This window comes from Asparagus officinalis, chromosome 3, assembly GCF_001876935.1.
Source record: "Asparagus officinalis chromosome 3, Aspof.V1, whole genome shotgun sequence".
Classification (NCBI taxonomy): domain Eukaryota; kingdom Viridiplantae; phylum Streptophyta; class Magnoliopsida; order Asparagales; family Asparagaceae; genus Asparagus; species Asparagus officinalis.
The window spans coordinates 5,085,913-5,105,493 of NC_033796.1; the positions used below are offsets into that span (position 1 = coordinate 5,085,913).

Consider the following 19,581-nt stretch of genomic DNA (forward strand, 5'->3'; position numbering starts at 1 on the left):
ATCTGTTTGCATATTTGTATAGATCATTTCCTGCTCTGCATATACAGGATGCCTATAAAGATATTTGTGCTCCTATATGTGATCAGGATTTAGAAAAATGATGTCACATATGCTACTTATATGGAGATTAGTGGCGTAGAATTATCTGGCATATTTGTTAAACTTTGCTAGGCAGCTTCTAGTAAATTTAGGTTTGGATTTTATAAATGCTCTTCCATTAGAAGGTTAATAGAGTTTATTTTGAATCTTAGTTTCTGTCTGGATTATGAGCCTATGACAAAATGTACTTTATTTATTATACTGGATTATTACTAAAAATTGTTGTAATCTGGTATTTCGTTGGCCCCAAATTTTTTTATAGTTTAAGAAACTATAAAATACTGAGGCTTGTTTGAGATAAAAGGAATGCATTAACATGTATTTGACAAAGTGACAGGTCTTCCACACTGGTTCCATGTTAGTTGATAACTTTTAATAGTTTGTAAAATGAAGAATTTTAAGAATGGGGTTAAATTAAATGCTTCCCTCTTCATATAGTACTGCTATATCAATCATCAGAGCTCACATCACTGGACTTCCTATTATTCTACAGAATACTGTGTTGGAAATCTGATGTAAAATCAATTGGACTCCTGAGAGAATTTTTCATTGTTGAATTTTGCTTAAAGAACTGGAAACATGCGAGTTCTGGATCAACCCATAGAAAAACATAATATTTTGTTCAGAATTTACTTGTGCGGTAGGAGCCCTTTAGCTGGCTTGCGGTCATAATCATAAAATTACCTCTTAAATTAATTTAGGGTTTTCTTATAATTTGATGGACTCAGATTGAAAGGTTCTTTGTCAAAAGAAATTATTTATGATAGGTTAATTGTGGATAGATCCCTTTACTATCACCAAATACCCTTATAATTTTCTACTATATTCAGATAGACCCCTGAAAGAGTTCTATTGTTGCAAATAGTAGAGCCCCAGAGTGAAAACCTATTGCTGTAGATAGACCCCCTGAAAAGGGACAACAAAAATTCAGTCAGGGGGCCTATCTGCGACAATAGGACTACATGGGTAGTAAGTTCCCTTTGGCGATAGTACAGGAGGTCTATCCACTATTAACCCTTTATGATATAAAACATTGTAGCTACGCAGTCAATTTCATATTTATATATTTGATGGCGCACATTCCAAAGAAATTATCTTATCACATTATCGGCACTCACTTCTGTTGCCAGGATGTGAATCCCTGACCTCATTTCCCCTTCTACTCCCTTTATATTGTAATTGTGTTCTTTGGGCACAGATGACGCTCAACTTCGCTAACCTCTGTTTCTAAAACTGTAAGTCTGTTTTCTAAATTTGATGCCCATTGGTCTTCCAATAAAAGATTTATCGATCTTAGCTAATTAAGCTCATAACATTATCAGTATAAACGTTGTTATACCACTCCTTGGACTTTTCTATTTGGAGTTTCGACATCGTTCGCCATAACAAATATGGGCATTTGGCGTACCAACTTTATGAAAAGCACTTGCAGGTCTAGGTACCTAGGAGAGCACCCAGTGTGGCTTAATCAGAAGCATATACTGCCTAAAGAACCACCTAATTGAACCACCTTGAGGTTTTTCGCACATAAGTAGCTGCTTTACATACTGCCTATGCCTTTTTTTATAACACAAAGGAATCTGAAGGGATTTGATAAGTCACAAGTTCAAAGCACAATGATAATATTACTAGACGAACTTACTCCCATATTTTTAAAGAGCTCGGAGAACTTTTCCAATTTTCCAAAGAAAAAAAAAGGTCATTGAATACTTGAACTACAAGACTATAGCTAGAAGTAATGTCTTCACTATTTGCTGCTAGTTTATTTTCTTTCTGGAGGATAAAGTTTCTAGTACCTAGAGTTCAGTTGAATTTGGCATGAACCTTCAACAAGAGCGAAACGAAAGCCTTTATTCCAAACTTCTAGAATCGGCTACATATGAATCCATATTCTTCCATTCAGTTCTATATGGATCATAATTTCGTTTGTTAAGTTGATTTCACATGAAACTTGCTGAATTATTTATTTATTTATTTTGCATTTGGTGTGGACAAGTGCCTTGTTCATTCTGTTAAACCCTTTCCCTTTTGCAGCATTCCTATTGAAGCATGCAAATGCTCAACAATTTGGAAGGAGAAAAGGAGAACAAGAGGAAGGAGAAGACAGAGAATATCTTATATCCCGCTATCGGATGGCAATGCTGACCTCATGGCTGCCATTACTGGGGCTGGGCAAGCAATGGCGGGAGGCGCCACTTGAGCAGCAGGGAGAAAGCAGAGACGGTGAAGGTGCTGGAGGAGATGATCGAGAAGCTGAGCTGGCAGCAGCAGGAGGAGGTCCTTATTCCTGTGGCTGCCACCATTTCCTGACTCAGACTGGCCAAACCTCGAAACTTGCTACACCAGATGGTACTCTCAATCTAGAGATCTCCTCTTGAAACGCCTCCAGCTGTAGTTATAGATTAATAAATGGTTCCTTGCCATAAAAAAGTTACCCAAATTAAATATTTTGCTGTACTTACGATATATTTCAGCAATTTAAGCATGTATTTCTACCTTTTTATGTTGTATGCAAGTATTACTGCAATTTCATTTATGATATAATGAAGGGAAGGGTTCTGATATCTGCAGATGCATTTGGATGGATATATTGGCTGTGGATTATGAAACTAAATATTCATTCTATGCAAATTCATCCTCAACAAATCTGTATCCTTTCTCCCCCTCGGATGTGTATGAACTTCGAGTAGAACACAGTTAATACTATAGGACAAATTTTCAAAACCATCCACTTTTGAAATTTATTTATAAAAAACGACTCATTTCAACCTTAATTTCAAAAACCGACCCAGTTGGTTGAAACTGGGTCGGTTTTTGAAAAAAAAAATTTCAAACTTCACAGGAGTTGAACTCCCGTGAAGTTTTGTTATGAGAAAAAACTTCACGGGAGTTGAACTCCAGTGAAGTTTGGAAATTTTTTTTTCAAAAACAGACCCAGTTTCATCCAACTAGGTCTGTTTTTGAAATTAAGGTTGAAAGGAGTCTTTTTTGGGAAATAAATTTGAAAACCGGATGGTTTTGAAAATTTGTCCTAATACTATACGAGCATAATCTCCTGGTCGGTATTTACGCCTAAAAGAAGGAAAACCAAACAAATATGGAGAACTGAAACAGCAGTAAATTTACAAGTGTATTTATCTCTCTTCTCCTGATGATTTGATTTACTCAGAACACAACATATTTTCCATCTCTATCATATAGAGTTGTCGCTTGTTCAAGGAGAAAGTTGGACTTCGTTGATATTCGTCTCTCAGACTGGGATCGATTTGAAACAAGCCTTAAATTTTCTATCTTTATTTTTTGTAGAGAGAGAAAATTAATTAAAAGTCTCCTTATTCTTCAAATATAAAAGATATCAGGGTCATTGTGTAAAATATTTGCCATGCATATGTACCCATAGGATCCGACCCGAAAAGGCCGTGTTCTAAATGGTTGGTTCAAGCAGTATAGAAAGTGACCCATGAAAAAACTGATACATGTAAAATTTACTGTTGGACAAATTTTCAAAACCAAACCATTTAGAAATTTAATTGTAAAAATCGACCAATTTCGAATTTAATTGCTAAAATCGATCTAATTTCAGCCGGTTGGTTAAAACTGAGTCGATTTTGACGAAATAATTTACGAAACTTTACGGGACTTTAACTCCCGTGTAAGCGCGTTGTTAAACTTCACGGACATGAAGTTCCGTGAAGTTTCGTAATTTTTTTTTCAAAATCGACCCAGTTTTAGCCGATTTCGTAACTTTTTTTTTAAAAATCGACCCATTTTCCGTTAGTTGGCTGAAACTAAATCGATTTTGACAATTAAGTTACAAATAGAACGTATTTTGTAATTAAGTTTCTAAAAGCTGTTTGGTCTCGCCAAGATTAAAAAGCAAAGTGGGAGAGGAAGTACGCGCCAGCTAGGATTTGGTCATAAGCTCGTTTTCGTAGAAAAATCCACCAAAAATAAGAAAAAGGGGGGAAAACCAGGGTTTCGGATTCTCCCGCCCCCGAGATCTCGTCACCGCTCTCTCTCTCGCTCCTCCCCCCCCCCCCCCCCCTCCCTCTCCGCCGGAAGGCCCGAACTCGTGGGTATTGGTGCCGGCAGCTGACGAAGACCGATCAATCCGATCCGCTCGTTTGGCTTTGAGGTCAGAAACTTCTTTTAGTTTGTTATTTTCTAGTTTTTGAGGGTAGTAGATCTCTGAAAATTTTTTCAGTTTAGGGGTTTTGGTGTTAGGTTTTCATTTGGTGGATGTTATTGTTGTTAAAAAAATTTAAAATGAAAAGAACCCATGAAGATGATAATAAATAAGCAGTCAAACAAAATCATAATTACAAAAAAAAAAAAAAAATCAAATTCATAACAATGTACCATTTGGGTCTTCTTCAAATTGATCCTTGTTCACTACAATTTTGCAGTTCGATCCTGGGCAGCAAAAAAAAAATTTTTTTTTCTTTTTTTGCGCACTGAATTTGAGTAAATTTTGACATCTCGTTCTGTTTTGTTGCTAACTAGGGCTTTTGATGCGATCTCTTTTGGAATTCATGTGTTTTTTGGTGTTTGGATGCGGAAAGATTTGATTTTGGACTAAATTTTATTTTTGTTACTGTTAATTGTCTATTATGTCAGTAGAACAGCAGATTGGGAGCATATAGGAATAAATTTTGGGAATTTTTACATGAACTGTTTGGATTTTGGTGTTTTGTGGTGTTGGAATTTGTTAGAATTCTGTACCCTAGAAGTGCATATGATCATAATTGTTACGAGTGAAGTGAAATTTTTTAGTCTATTAATGTTGTGGGAACCTTTGAGAAGTCGAGAGTTGCAGACAAATCACATTTTTGTTGTTTAGTTGTGTGGTGCATTACTTGAGAAATTCCCTGGACTTGAACATGGTGCATTTCTTAATTGTTTAGTTGGGTGATGACAGTTTAGATGAGTGGACAATTCTTTTTTCCAACCAGCCAAATGCCAAAAACAACTTTCTTAGTCAGTCTCTGTAAAGCCTTTTTGTATATTTTGAAGTTAATGAGAACAACTAAGGAAGTTCCTATTGGAGTTTGGTATTGGTTAGTTATGTAGTTTTCTTAAAAAGTAATTTGCATATCTGATTAATTTAATAGCTAGTTTGTATACATCTTTAGTGTCTTACCAGCAACTGAGTTGAAATATTTCTGCAAAACGTTGGGCTAATTTAGTACATCCGTTTGCTCCATAATTGATACGGACGAGTTGTAAGCCTTTGCAGGGACTGGATACTTAATGTATGATCTTAAGTAAATTAGGTTGGGGGTCTTCTAAATCCTGGCACAGTCCCTGCGCATTGCCATGCCATATGATATTCTAAGATTCATTTGTAAACACATTTGATACTCTAGATGATGCTATTATCTGTACATTTGTATCTATACACATTTTTGAAACACGTTTAGTTACCCTATACTATCTGTACATTTGCAGTTTGATCCTGAGTAGGAAAAAAATGATTTTTTTGGCTCAAAAGAAATTTATTACCCTTGACCATAGCATAGGGAAGGAAAAGAGTGATGGAAGTAGAGTTATTATATGTTAGTCATTAATTTCACTTGATTTTATGCTGGAAGTAAAATTTGACCAATTATCTAATGGAGTTATTTGCATAATTTTTTTGCCCTTTAGTAAATGCAGATATCTGTTTTGTTAGTATTTTTTTTTTGTTCAGGCCAGTCACGGGTATGATTCAATAGTCCTCATTCAGACAATAGCTTTGTTGGTGTGTTTCCAGGAAATCCATGGGACTACCAGTCCCGTGGATTTTGTTTCTGCAAAATCCACGAGACTAGTAGTCCCGTTTGCTGTGCCTGCACGTTTTTGTGCACGCCCAGCAAATAAACGGAACTACTAGTCTCGTGGATTTTGTTTCTACAAAATTCACGGGACTAGCAGTCTCATGAACTCTCAAGTTTGGCTTCACTTAACATTGGTATGCTTATTTTGTAGTGATAATTTTCATAAAAGTCCCTCAACCTCACAGATGTTGATATTAGTCAGTCAATTAATAAATACTTGTAGTTATTTTCTCAAATCCTTTAAAATTTTGAAAATTACTCCATCAAGCTTAATATTAGTCTATCAAATCTTTACAGGTTTGGAACTACCCTTAAATGTCCATAATTAGTTGCAAATTACCCCCTTAAATTTAAAACTAGTCTCCTAAACCTTTAATCACTTTCAATTTCCTCCCTCAAATGTTCATTTTTTGAATTTAGTCTCTCAAATGGGATCATAAAAACTTAAAATTAGTCTCCTGAATAGTTAAAATTTTGAATTACTCCCTTAAATGTTCATAACTAGTCCCTCAAATCTTTATAAATTTGCAAATTACCTCCTTATATTTAAAATTAGTCCCTCAATTCGCTAAACATTTTAAAATTCCTCCCTCAAGTGGTCATATTTGGGAACTAGTCCCTCAAATGGTGGATAGTCACACCCCACTTATGTTTGGCAATAATTTTATCCTATTTGGGTGGTAAGCACATCATGATGACCATAACCATGGTTTCTTTTATTTTTTAGTTTGAACCAAACACTGAAAAAATGAGGGAATCAATTTACACATCAACTACTTTCTTGTCTTTTCAAATTGAACCAAACTAATAAAAGTGGTGGAAAGTAATTATGCCCCATGTTTTTTGTCAAAACAAACACAAGAAACAATCTTTCAAGAATGTGAGGAAAACACCAAAAAGTGAAGGAAATATAGTATTTGGAAAATGAAGGAAAGCAACCAAACAACCCCTTAGAGGAAAAGTAATTTTCTATCTGAGTTTTTTTGGCGCGCATTTGTTGATATTTCCTCTCCCCCCAAATCGAAGCCCTAGTTCTCTAAATTCGAACCCGAAGGCCTCTTCTTGGATCAAGTAAGTCTCTTGATCTTCTCCTTTCACTCTCAAATTGTTGCCGATTATGTGACATTTCAAAATTTATAGCCTAGGGTTTCGTTTCACTTCATCGTGCTTAGATTTTTCGATCAAATTTCTCAAGGAATGATTGAGCAGCTTAATTTCTGCATTTCTGCTGCCTATATCTTATTAAATCAAGGATCCGTTTTTTCGATTTGATAAAGTAAAAATAAAACCTTTGATCTCGATCTCTTTCAGAAGTTATGGCTTAGGGTTTTGTTTAACGTTACCGTGCTCGGTTTTTTGGAATATTTTTCTCAAGGAATGATCTGATGAAGTTATCTTGAGTACTTGTATCTTGATACGAGTTAAAGATCGGTTCTTTTGATCTCATTAAGAAAAGAAAAAACCTTTTGATTTCAGTTTGTCTTTCAATTTGATAGATTAGCGTTTCATTAGCTTAGGAATTAGATTGTGTCTTTGAAGGGGAAAAAATACACACACACACATGAGAAAATAGATGAGATATCAGATTGATACGTCAGCCCTTCTACTACAAACAAAAATGGTTGTTACAGGTTAAGGCCATACTCCCAACTCCAAAAGTATGGCTAAATCCATCTAGACATATTACATAAGTAGTCACACACCCAACTAAAAACAAAGAGATCAACAAGTTTCAACCAAACTGTTAACCTATATTTACAATCAAAAGAAATTGTTGTCTCCATATAGTATCCTATCATTTAGATATTGTGATGATCCCTCCGTCATTCCTTGCCACCAAGGATCCATCAAGCGCCATTCTTGATCTCTGCATCCCCTTTCTCCTTCGACACTCCTGCACCCACTGAGCTGTATCTGAAATTCCTGAATGCCCTAACCAAAAATCAGCAAAGTAAATAATTTTGTTAAGTAAATCAAATGACCTTTTCTTTTTATCAGAAAACAAACGCTCATTCCTTTCTTGCCAAATGCTCCAAACAAAAGCACATGTATACACATCTCTTTTCATTTTATTCTCTTTCCCCACATTTACTCCCTAGCTGAGCCAAGTTTACTTAATAGAATCAAGATTGAAATCATCCTGAATTTTTAGCCTGTGCTGAAAAGACCTCCATATAGAACTAATAATCTGTAATGCGCGAAAATATGTGTTTGAGTTTCTTCTTCTTTTTCACATAATCTGCACATGGTTTCAACTTGAATTCCTTTTCTTCTCAAGTATTTAATTTGGATTTAAAAGCCAACCAACAAGTAATTTTTACTTTGAGAGGAACACTCCAAATGTTTTCACAATCAAATCTCAAACCCCCATCAACAAGAAATTGATAATAAGATCTGACAGTAAAAATACTAGATTTTTCCAAAAAGCCATTTTCTATGATCTTTGTCATGAGGCCATTGAACTGAATTAATCAAAGAAATTATCTCAAAAAATTGAGTAACTAGATCACCAATTAATTGTCTCACAAAAGACATTCCATTCCCAGCTATCATTTCTCCATCTTCTCACAGAGAAGATAGTAGCACAAGGTTCCTCTGCCATACTGAACAGAGTAGGGTAGAGAAGATAGAGTGGCAGGACCTGTCCATTTGTTTAACCAGAAAAGAGTGATAACCATTGCCAAGCTCCACTCTAGTACAATTTAGAAAACTATCAGCACTAGAAAACATACTCTTCCAGAAATAAGAAAGAGAATATCTGTCAACCTCTTGATATTCAAAAAATTGACTATTGAGCTAGTATTTGTGATAAACAATGCTTTTCCAAAGAACAGAATGGCCATCTACCCATTTCCAGAGCCATTTAACCAACAAAGCTCTATTCATGATTTTAAATCTATCACTCCCAAACCACCATTAGACTTAGGTTTACATAACTCTCCCCAATTCAGCAAGTTAGAAGCTCCTTTATGATCCATAGATCCAATCCAAAAGAAACTCCTTCTCATCATATCTAATTTATCACAAACCCTATTATGGAAATAAAAGAGGCCATCCAAAAGATAGGCATAGAGGACAAGACTGAATTAACTAAAATCAGTCTCTCTCCTCTAGATAATGATATATTCTTTTCCACATGGCTAATCTCCTTTCAAATTTCTCAAATAATGGAAACCAATTATCCCTTAAAAGCTTAGCAGGTCTAATGGGTACACCTAAATAAGAAATGGGGAATTGGCCACTTTTACAATTCATCATGCTAGCCAATTGTTGTTGAAAATCTATATTATCCTCTAATGCAATAAGCATACTCTTGCTGAAACTAATTTGAAGGCTAGAAGCTAACTCAAGACCATATAAAATCAGTTTCAAAACTGTCAAATGTTCTATTTTATTTTTATAAAAGATCAATGTATCGCTGGCATATTGCAAGCAAATTATCTTTTGTGGCATAGCATCAGGTCCAAGTCCTTGCAGAAGTTTAGCCTCAACAGCAAGGGATAACATTTATTGTTTTGGAAAATAAGTTGATATGATTTCCTGTGCTGCAGCAACACCTTCAAGCAATTGTCTCCCTTGAATAAAACCTGTTTGAACAGGATCTATCGAAACATTTAGCTTCATATTCAATCTGTTAGTCAACACTTTTGTGATGATCTTATATATCACATTGAGAAGGCTAATGGGTCTATGGTCATTCACAGACGTAGCCTCAGATTTCTTTGGTATAAGAATGATATGGGCATAATTAAGACTTTGAATATCTAACTTTCCTTCAAAGAATTCATCAAAAATTCTTTTCACATCCATCTTCACTACTTCCCAAAAAAATGGGGAAAAAAAGTGTAGAAAACCCATCTCGGCTGCGTGATTTGTCACTACGCATGTCAAAAACAGCATCTTTGATTTCCTCTAAAAAGGAAGGTTCTTCAAGATCAGTTGCCCCCCAATTGGTCCTTGAGGAAATATGGGGGCATTTATTGAAGAATTAAGAAATTGTGCAAGTTTGGCAAGCTTTTCCTTTGTGGTTGTACTTTCGGAAAAGCAAGGTCTTGCCTTTCTCGGAATTAGGTTCCAATGGCATTCTTATTGACATTAATCATATTAAACTACAAAAGAAAAAATCTATGTTTGTTTGGTCTTATTGTTCTTTTTTCTGTATTTCTGTGGCATATTTTGTGCATAACGATTGTAGCCTTGCTCAACACCATATGAAAACAATTGCATCCTAAGGAATAGCAATAGCATATGAAAACATTGAAAAGTTGCAACCTTTACGATTTTTTATATATCTGAGTACTGCAGATCGCATATCTTGGCAAAGCATCCTTAATTTTTCTAATATTCAATCCCTAAAGCATGTTCCTTTACAACCTAGCTTCCCATGTTTTTTCCTGAAGCATATCCTTGTCTTCTCACGGATTTAGGTGCATTCTCAAAATATATTGACTAAAGCTATCTGGTTTTACACTAAATAAAAACATTGTGGCTGTCCTTTTATCTAAAATAACTATAATAGAGTTGAATGATGAGATATATGTGAACCCTCAAATAGTTGAATATACATTCGATGTTGGTCTGTTGGGATAACACAAATTGATTTGTATGATCTGAGATAGAATTAATTGCCTCGATGTTTCCTTATTCTGATAAGATACTATTTTGTCCTTTCATAAGCTTTATATGACAGTTTATATGGTTGTCGAAATGGTACCAATGTATTTTCTATAAATGCAGGATGTCCAACTACAATGAAGACCTATCACAAATGAATGTGTCTGTAGAGGTATTGCAGTTCAATCACTCCCATTTTCTAGACACAATTTATCCTATGTTTAATGAATAGTGAAAATCATTAAATGCTCCTTGCTACAGGAAAAGGACAAATTAGTAGGAGAAGTAATTCGATATGTCTTATTCAAGAGTCATCAAACCTCTGGTTGTCCTATAAAGAGGGAGGAACTGACTCAAATAATAACTAAGAACTATTCTCAGCGATCCCTCCCAGCTCTGGTGATAAATGAGGCCAGAGAAAAGTTCTCTCATATTTTCGGGTATGAGATGAAAGAGCTCCTGCGCTCTCGACCTACCTCAAACAAGCAGGGCCGCATGTCTCAGCAGAGTAAGATTCCAATTTAACCTCAGGCTGTTCTTTATTTTTATTGTTTTTTTCTTGGACGATCTCCTACTGCTCTTTATCCTGATCTTGTTTTGATGATGCAAATGAATTTAGGTTATCAAATATGATCGCCCACGTAATCAATGCATTTTTGTTTTCTTTATGACTGAAATAGTATTACAATTATAAAATACTAAAGGTGTGTCCTAATACAAACTCTGGTATTGACTCTTAATCCTTCAAAATGAATTTTATAGTGATCCGTATTATTAAACACCCAAGGAAAATTTTGATCGTAAAAGGAATCCTGACAATTTTCATCAGTGCTGACTTGCCATTCAGGATGGCCACCATACGATGATGATGATCTCTTCTTTTCTTTTCTTTTCTTTTCCCCCCTTTTTCTTGTATGAGGAGAATTGATGAGAATCACATTGTGCGAAGTGTTTTAACTCTTTTGAGACATGTGGCATGTATATTTTTCAGCATTTCTGTTCAAATAGTTGATGAATATTTGAAGCAACAAACTGTGTTCTGATGACACAGACATATATTTCATTCAGGTGGTGCAGAATTAAAATCATATGTTCTTGTGAGCCAGCTACCATCTAATATTTTTAGCAAGTATGTTGAGAACAAAGAGACATCACATGTATCTGGTTTCACCTTTGTTGTGATTGGCATTGTGCATCTGGCTGGTGGTAAAATCTCTGAAGGTATCTCTCTTTTTTTGCACTTTTCTGATCCAACTGTTTGCAACTAAGTTTTGCTAACTTTTAAGGATTGTAGAAAATCTCTGGCATCAGTTAAAGCGAATGGGAGTAAATGACAGTGATGAAGACCATCCGTTCTTTGGAAGCACTAAGCAAACATTGGAGGTACTTGTGCAGCAAAGGTAAGGATGTCTCTTACTGCATCTTGTAGTTCATTCTGTTCTTTAAATCAATTTTTCTTTCAGATATTTACAGAAGGAGAAAGTTAGTGGCCCAGATGGCAATAGTGTGATGTTTGAGCTTGCTGAACGAGCATTAGATGAGTCCATCAGCAATAAGTTGAAGGATTACATAGCTCAGGTATATCATTAAGACTGATATCTCGGTTATCCTCAATAGTTGGCAACCAGTTAACATTGTCTATTGTTGCAATTTGTAAGTGATAATGGGAGAATGCAGAAAATGTTAAAAGATTCATCCATGGGACAGAAGTTACTTATTTGATGTTACATGCTAGATACATCTATTAGAATGCCTGAGTTACATGAAACAGAAGTTATAACTTATAAAAGATTTAATTTTAGCATATGGCAGAACTAAGTTCTGCAAAGCGAATGGGAGTAAATGTTATCAAATAGCAAATATGATTAAGTTCAAGAATGGGAGTATATATATGCCACCCACCCACCCAAAAAAAGGAAAAAAAGAAATAAAGAAAAAAAACGGAAAAAACAAATAAATAGATAACTGTTTCGTTGTATTTATTGGCATGACACACAAGTGTTGTATTCTGATATGAATGCAAAGTATTGGACATGGTAATTGCCTAAACCAGGGCACGAGAGTTAAGAGTTGTGTATATAAATACATCTCTCTGTCTATTTCTTCTGGTTAATTGTATATTTGACTCGTGAATATTATATACTGGGTTGTTAAATATATGAAAGAATCTAACTTTAATAAAATAGTTAATGCAACAATCCTGTTGGACATAGATGAGCGCTTGTTTATCTTAAGGTGTGTTGAAGCACACTAATTTGGGTTTGGGGAAGCTTTCTTACATATCGTAGGAAAAAAATGACCATATTACGTGTCAGTGGACATTTATATGATGTATTGATATGCTGAGAATCGAGAACATCTTTGAATGTACCAGTATTCGGAAAGGTTACAAATCAACATTTGTACAATGTAAAGTTCAGTTATCTTACGCTACTATCATTCTAATCAGTCCTGCTATGATGATGATTGTGGTGATGTCAAGGTTTAACTATCAGATCTAAAACCTAGGTTGTGGATAGAAGCAGGCTTACAAAATCGGTATAGATTAAGGAGAAAGTATGAGACGGGAGATTACTATGCTTGTATAAGTACATTTACATCAATTTCATAATTACTATTTCATGCTGATTATGCTTGTTGCTGCTCTCATTATTAGCCTTCTGGTCTTACATTTTCATTCTTAGAAACGAGAGGTTATGCTCCTAATAATGCTATATGCTGTGTTACTTTTGATCCTATCATCTTCCTAAAAAAAAAAACTATTGCGATGTCAGATTGTGAACAAGGACACTGCTGCACAAGCCGATTGATGTTTACCATGGACAAAGGGACAGAGCCTATCACTTGGCATTGGCGACTGCAAAACATTCTGAAATCTAACCCAGATACGATCCAATCAGTACCATTTAAAGTTAACTTTAGTTGTATGTATATGATACGGTAACTCTTGCCTCCTTTTTGTTATTCCAGATAGTTTTATTTGATGGCTGAAAAGAGTAGATCGTGAAACTTAACCGTAGAGTTTTCTGCGGAAATTGACTTGGTTATGATGTCTATTATTCTGATAATATCACGTGTGCAGTTTTCGCATTTCAACTTTAAAAAAATGCTGTTTTAGTTGAGTTCTTTCAGCATCTGAACTAGGGAAAGGATTCACAAGCAAATCATGAATACATTGTACACCCACGTTCATGAATATATAATTCTTACGGCCGCAAGCGTGCAAGCAGAACATATTTGAGCTGGTTCTCCCAATCACGAATATGATAGATTAATAATGTTATCATATTGAAATAACCAGCACCATAATCATCCTTCACAACTTAAATTAGAAGCCGCACTTCAGCATAAATCCCAAGGCTTATAAACCGAACAAGCTACTTAGCGATCGCATTGCGTGGGATTCATAAACAAAACCAAGTAGAAACCTGATTGAGACATCCGTGGATGATCATAGACACGGAACGCATGAAGACAGCTATCTGCGAACATCCATTGATAATCATAGACCGCGTCAAGACAGTGATCCGCGAGCTTACGATGCATATATCTCTATATGTATATGAAGAAGCAAGTGCCTTCAAGTTTACAAAGGGCTCCACAATGGCGAAGGGTAAACAGATGGCTAACTTGTTGGAAAAACATAATACACGGTACAATACAACAACGCGATAATTTTCCAAGAGAACTGAGCGTACGTAAAAAAACGTCACATACATCTCCAGACGTTTGGCCATCCGATTATTCCAACTATCTTTTCATCCAATCCCCTCCCTGGATACTTACGACTCGCTTTCTATGGAGGGCAATTGATTTAAATTAATAAATACCAGAACAATACAACAACAGCTTACAAAGAGGAGCTTACTGAAAGGGTAAGCAATAGTTGAAATACTAAAATCATCTCCTCTCCTAAATGAGTCTGCAGCAAAATAATTATGGCCACTAACCCATCACAAGTTTAACAAACTTTTTTTTCTTCTCTCTATACAGACAACTGTTACAAAACAAGGCAACAGGTAGTTACGGGAGTAAATATTTAACCCTTAAATTGCTGATTGTGCTCTTGAAGTGCTCGGTTCGCCAATCGATACTGTTGCCAACGACTTCGACGCCCATGCCTTTGCATTCATTGCCCCTTCTTGAAGATTGCTCCTCTTACATGGATTGAGCCTGTTTAGCCCCTGCCTGGCTTCGTGAAGATTTGCTTGGAAATGATCCCAGAAGCTCAAAAAGCTGGCATATTGCATTTGCCTCCTCCAAGCCCTTTCAACGCACGCATTGAGCTTTGGAATAAAGAGATGAAGTAACCTTAGTAGCACAAAGAAGCTGGCCAGTGCCAGATAGGTATCTTGTTGAAGCAACTTCTCAGGTGATCTTGCCCATGAGAATGGGCAGTTCTCCTGATCTGTGGTTGTTCTGATTTCAGGGAGGTTTAGCGAATTTGATGCTTTCTCCATGGATGATGACTCTACCGAAGCAGGTTTAGTGCCTACAAATATATCATAATATTAAAAGTGCTGATGGAATTTTTTTTAAAAAAAAATCATATTAATAGAAGAGCTAGAAGGTAGCAGGACGAGGGAAACGGTCAAACAGTGGCTGTCAGTCACCTTGATTCCTATACGGTATTTCCCTAAATTAAAGAATAAATAAAGGAAAGGAGAAGAGATTGATCATCAATTCTCTCTGAGTGAAGTTCTCTGAATGCTCAATTGTATGTCGTCAACTCGATCAGACAGCCAGCAGCTACATTTCATGTGATATAGATAGGTTTAGAAAATTATATTCTTCAAAGACAAGAGAGAGCGCGCATGGAAAGAGCACTATGATGTTATCATCCAATAGGATGTTATCATCTTCAGAGTCCCATTGTTATCCAATCAACCCAAAAAAGGGGTGTCTATGTAGTTGAGAAAGTTCCAAAAAGAAGACAAAGGAGGAGAAACAAGTGGAATCCAAATTTATCCTCCAGCTGCTCTCAGATTCTGATCTGTGAGTGTCCAGGAGTCCAGGAATTCTTTCCTAAAATCTCGTCCGACTGTCCAAGGACAGTTTTGAGGAAATAAATTCTCTGATATCTGCATTATTTGCATATTCTATGAGTTCTTTCTAAATTCCCAATTAAGGTAGCTACTGGTAAACAAAGGGCTCCCAGTAAAAAATCTAGTTCCAGTAACAAGAAGAACCCAACAACATAACTTTTTTGGGATTACCCGAATCCTTCTATTCTATTTGATCATGTTTTTCTTCAATCCAATTTTGCTGAGGAACATATCCTCTGTTAAAATAACCACTAACATATCCTTCTTAATTGCTTATCCCTAGAAACCCATCAATTTGATTCCACCAAACACAATACAACATGCAAATTCCCAGTACACGCCAAGCTTTATGTCCTAACCCTATCAGGCTATCACATCTCTGTCGCTTCCCACAAGTCCAATCCAAGAAGCATCGCTGTTAGCTAGGTTCTGAATTACTTCATCGCGAAAGAAAACAGAGGATTGTCATTAGTCTGTGCTATTTTATAGTCACAATAAAAACAAAATGTCAGTACACCTATTGACGCAAACATTTTCTTCACTGTTCAAACCTTCTCATCTTCAATCTAAGGCAACTTTTAACTTTCAAAGGTGCAAACCCAATATCAAGCCTTCTTTCCTGGACAAGTTGCTAAACGAACAACTACTAGGACATGAGACTAGCTAACCCTGGATGGGCGGTTGGTAGGTAAACGGATCCACTCAAATCACACGATTATAAGCTCATAAAACAAAAAATCCAGATGATGGGCGAAGACATCAAGCTCTAGTACAAAGAACTGCAGTTATCTCAAAGGCATAAGATAATCCACAGAGACAAATAGAAATATCTCATAATGGTCAATGTCAGAATTAAAAAAATCACATGAATATTGCCTACAAAATCGCCAGGAGTGGCAATTTGTGATCTGACCTGTGATTCTGTGAATGTGATCCAATCAACCTGTGAAAATGTGTATTTGAGCAGACAGTATTTGAGCAGACATATATTTGCTTCACAATGTGGGATAGGCATCAATTATTGTAACCAGTCTTTTAACCCAATTTTCCACTTTGACCTGTCGAACTATGTGAAAAACTTTATATGGTGGTTGTTCATTATCTATTGTTATCCTAAGTTATGACTTCTTCTAGGACTCACAGAGCTGATGATTCATTATCTTAAAATTATGTTTTTTAAATACTAGAATTAAGAATAGAAGTACCTGAAGCGGTTAGCAAGGTACAAAAAGATAAAAGCCAACAAGTAGCTCAAGTGACATTGTTGTTGTATTACAATTTAAGTGTAAAGTTATGATGTCCGTACTATGTTTGGAAGTTTACTGGTTGAAATGTGGTGGCATGTTATTTGTTTAACAACCTGCAGCAAGCAAATATGTGCAATGTCGGTTTCTGGCAATCTACATGTCCATAATTCATAAGGAGTCTCAAGACAACCCCGGTAAAAATGAGGCTTAGCACGTGCACTGTTGTCTTTAAAGCTTACCCAACAATCATGGCAGGCAGAATGGTGGGACAAGTGGGCAAATTGTCTTTGCGGGACAAGCGGCCAAGTAAGCAACAGTGACAATAAGAACGGCGGAACATTTAATTGAAACACAGATGTGGGAATGATCCCTGCTATAGAATAGGTGTGCAGACGAGCATTTGAAATCTTCTACCATTTTAAGCAAAAAACACATGAATTTTTATGTAAGTGATCGATGTGTCATACCTGTGACATCACTATAGAAAGCAACAAGAGAACTGATGGTTCGTGAGCCATGATAACGCACCCGCATGGTAGAATTTAGGAGAAAGAGGGTTGGGAAACCATGAACACCATACCGTGAAAGGATGCTACAATTTGTAAATAATAATCAGTGTTAGATTCATCAGACATGCTACTGGTTTATATTCTATACTTCTATAGTAAAATAACAACTTTGATCATCCATACCTTGGCCTGACAACTGATTCTTCGAATGCAAAATGACGGATGGTAGGAAACATGGAAGACATGACGTTAAAGTTCGGTCGGCAAATTTTCGAGAAAGGGCACCAAGAGGCATGAAAGAGCACGGCTACATATTGTTCCCTGTTTTTGTACACAAGATTCAATGCTCTCTGCAGTGCAGCTTCATCCCCCTTGAAAAAGTAACAAAAAAATACAGACAGAAGTATATCAAAATTTGCAAGCATGGTAAACTGAAAGGCTGTAGCTTCCAAATTCCCCAAAACCCATGAGCACAAAACAAGAATATTTAAAAAATAAAAAAATTGGTAGTCGCTATATGTGCAACTTTGTCACTGCAAACCAATCAAGTACATAGATCTCATGTTTCTATCTCACAGAAGTCATCAATCAGCAGTGGGACAAGTCCTCATAAACCCAAGTTTCCAATACCCCTCTTGAATTTGGCAAAAAGCTTTTTTTTCAGCTAAAAAGTCTTGAGGGTGACATTCTAAGCATGATAAAGAAATGGTAGCTCCATCATGTCACACTGTCTGAGTTCTGAGATATTATAGTGGATTCACAGAGAAAATCATAAATCAAATAAATTATAACTTATGCAAAAGAATGAACAGTCACTATCACCTGCTATTAACCTATTAGGTGCAAGGACCATTATATTTCAAACTCCTGGTGTGCAATGACTAAGGGCCTTCACTAGTAGAGGACATTAACTCCCCTCTAGAAGAAAGCAGCCATACAAAGATTTTTCAACATTGACAATTTCACATATTAAAGACAGATGTTCTTCCATATTTCTTATGACATTCCTCCAAGTTTCTTACTGGAGTATACGGTTCTCCCCTAATATAAGTCCTAAATTGATCCCAAGAAGAGGATCAAATATTAGCAATTGATCTTCTACACCATTAAATTCAACAAAAAATCAAGTCTCCAATGGAATAACGTTCTTATTGAACTTGGACAACAAAAAAAATCTTTGTAACAACAGTAAAGAATATGACTATGTTCCGTAACATTTTCAGCACAATATAAAATAAGGCACCTTCAGTATCTTGTAACATATATATTCAAGAGCCAATTTTTCGATCTGAAATATTTTAACAAAAGCATAGATAATATGCAATATCAGTACTGTCTTCTTAAATTCCTAAGAGAGAAAAGTTATATCTGATCATACCAAGCAACAGTGATGGAACCAGGAATTTCGAGAAGGGGGTCCAAAAAAGTATTAATTAAATGCAATAAGATATATTTTTTTGCACAATTGCTTAGTATCTAAACATTATTCCATAATAAGACTTCAAAATTAATTTCAAATTAGAATATAAAGTTTATAGTGTTTATGATAACATTCTTTTTATTTTCATTTCTTGAAACCTCTATTATAACATGAGTTACGTACTTTGCTAGTACGAGTAGGCAAGAAAATGTCGGTGAATATATATGCTCTTCAAATATTTTCTAATTGCTTAGAATCCTTAGCAACTAAATAAATTCTAGGTCTTAATTCAAGATCTGTTGCAAGTTCCTGCTCATCTAGGTTATTCACCATTTGCGAAGGTAGCGGTAGCGGTGTTGACAACCCGGTGACACCCTTTTTCTTTTAAGAAATATAGCTCTATGATTGAACTGTCGTCTTCGGTGGTACAAGATACTTGGTTTCTTTTTAAAAAATCATTCCCTGACTGAAAATGAACAAATGAACAAACAAACAAACACGCACAATAAATAGAACTCGAAACAAGTTAACGACTAAACTTGTTTGACGTAAGAATGATTTCAGATGCTTGATGACTAAACTAGTTTATGGTAAAGGAACAATAGAAAATACTTTTGTTCATGGAAACTTGGGCACTCATTAGTCTTTCAAACTTTCAAGTTTATGCTGTTGGTTGATTATGACCTCCAACAAGATGCTTGATTATAATCGGTCTTTAAATAAACATAGTACTCTTTGTCCTCTACTCTTCAGGCATTTGTTGGTTAAGCTAAAGTAACAGTACATATCAAACTCTCTGCTTTTTTGGGGGGTTGGGGGGGGGGGGGGGGG

At 35.8% G+C, this 19,581-nt stretch overlaps 2 protein-coding genes across 2 annotated transcripts in view; one reads left to right on the forward strand and one right to left on the reverse strand.

Annotated features, from left to right (window-relative positions):
- On the forward strand, positions 10,631-13,602 carry LOC109832739 (non-structural maintenance of chromosomes element 3 homolog). Its single transcript, XM_020400146.1, has 6 exons — positions 10,631-10,701; positions 10,791-11,037; positions 11,598-11,750; positions 11,824-11,929; positions 11,993-12,107; positions 13,304-13,602. Exons 1-6 carry the CDS (start codon positions 10,654-10,656, stop codon positions 13,337-13,339), a joined length of 705 nt encoding a protein of 234 aa, XP_020255735.1. The 5' UTR covers positions 10,631-10,653; the 3' UTR covers positions 13,340-13,602.
- The window catches only part of LOC109832738 (5'-adenylylsulfate reductase-like 3), a 7,086-nt gene continuing 1,827 nt past the window's right edge, over positions 14,323-19,581 (reverse strand). The window contains exons 2-4 of the mRNA XM_020400145.1: positions 17,514-17,701; positions 17,289-17,413; positions 14,323-15,021 (exon numbers count right to left, since the gene is read on the reverse strand). Of these exons, the coding sequence (XP_020255734.1) occupies positions 14,576-15,021; positions 17,289-17,413; positions 17,514-17,701 (759 nt within the window). The 3' untranslated portion in view covers positions 14,323-14,575. The remainder of the gene's footprint in view (positions 15,022-17,288; positions 17,414-17,513; positions 17,702-19,581) is intronic.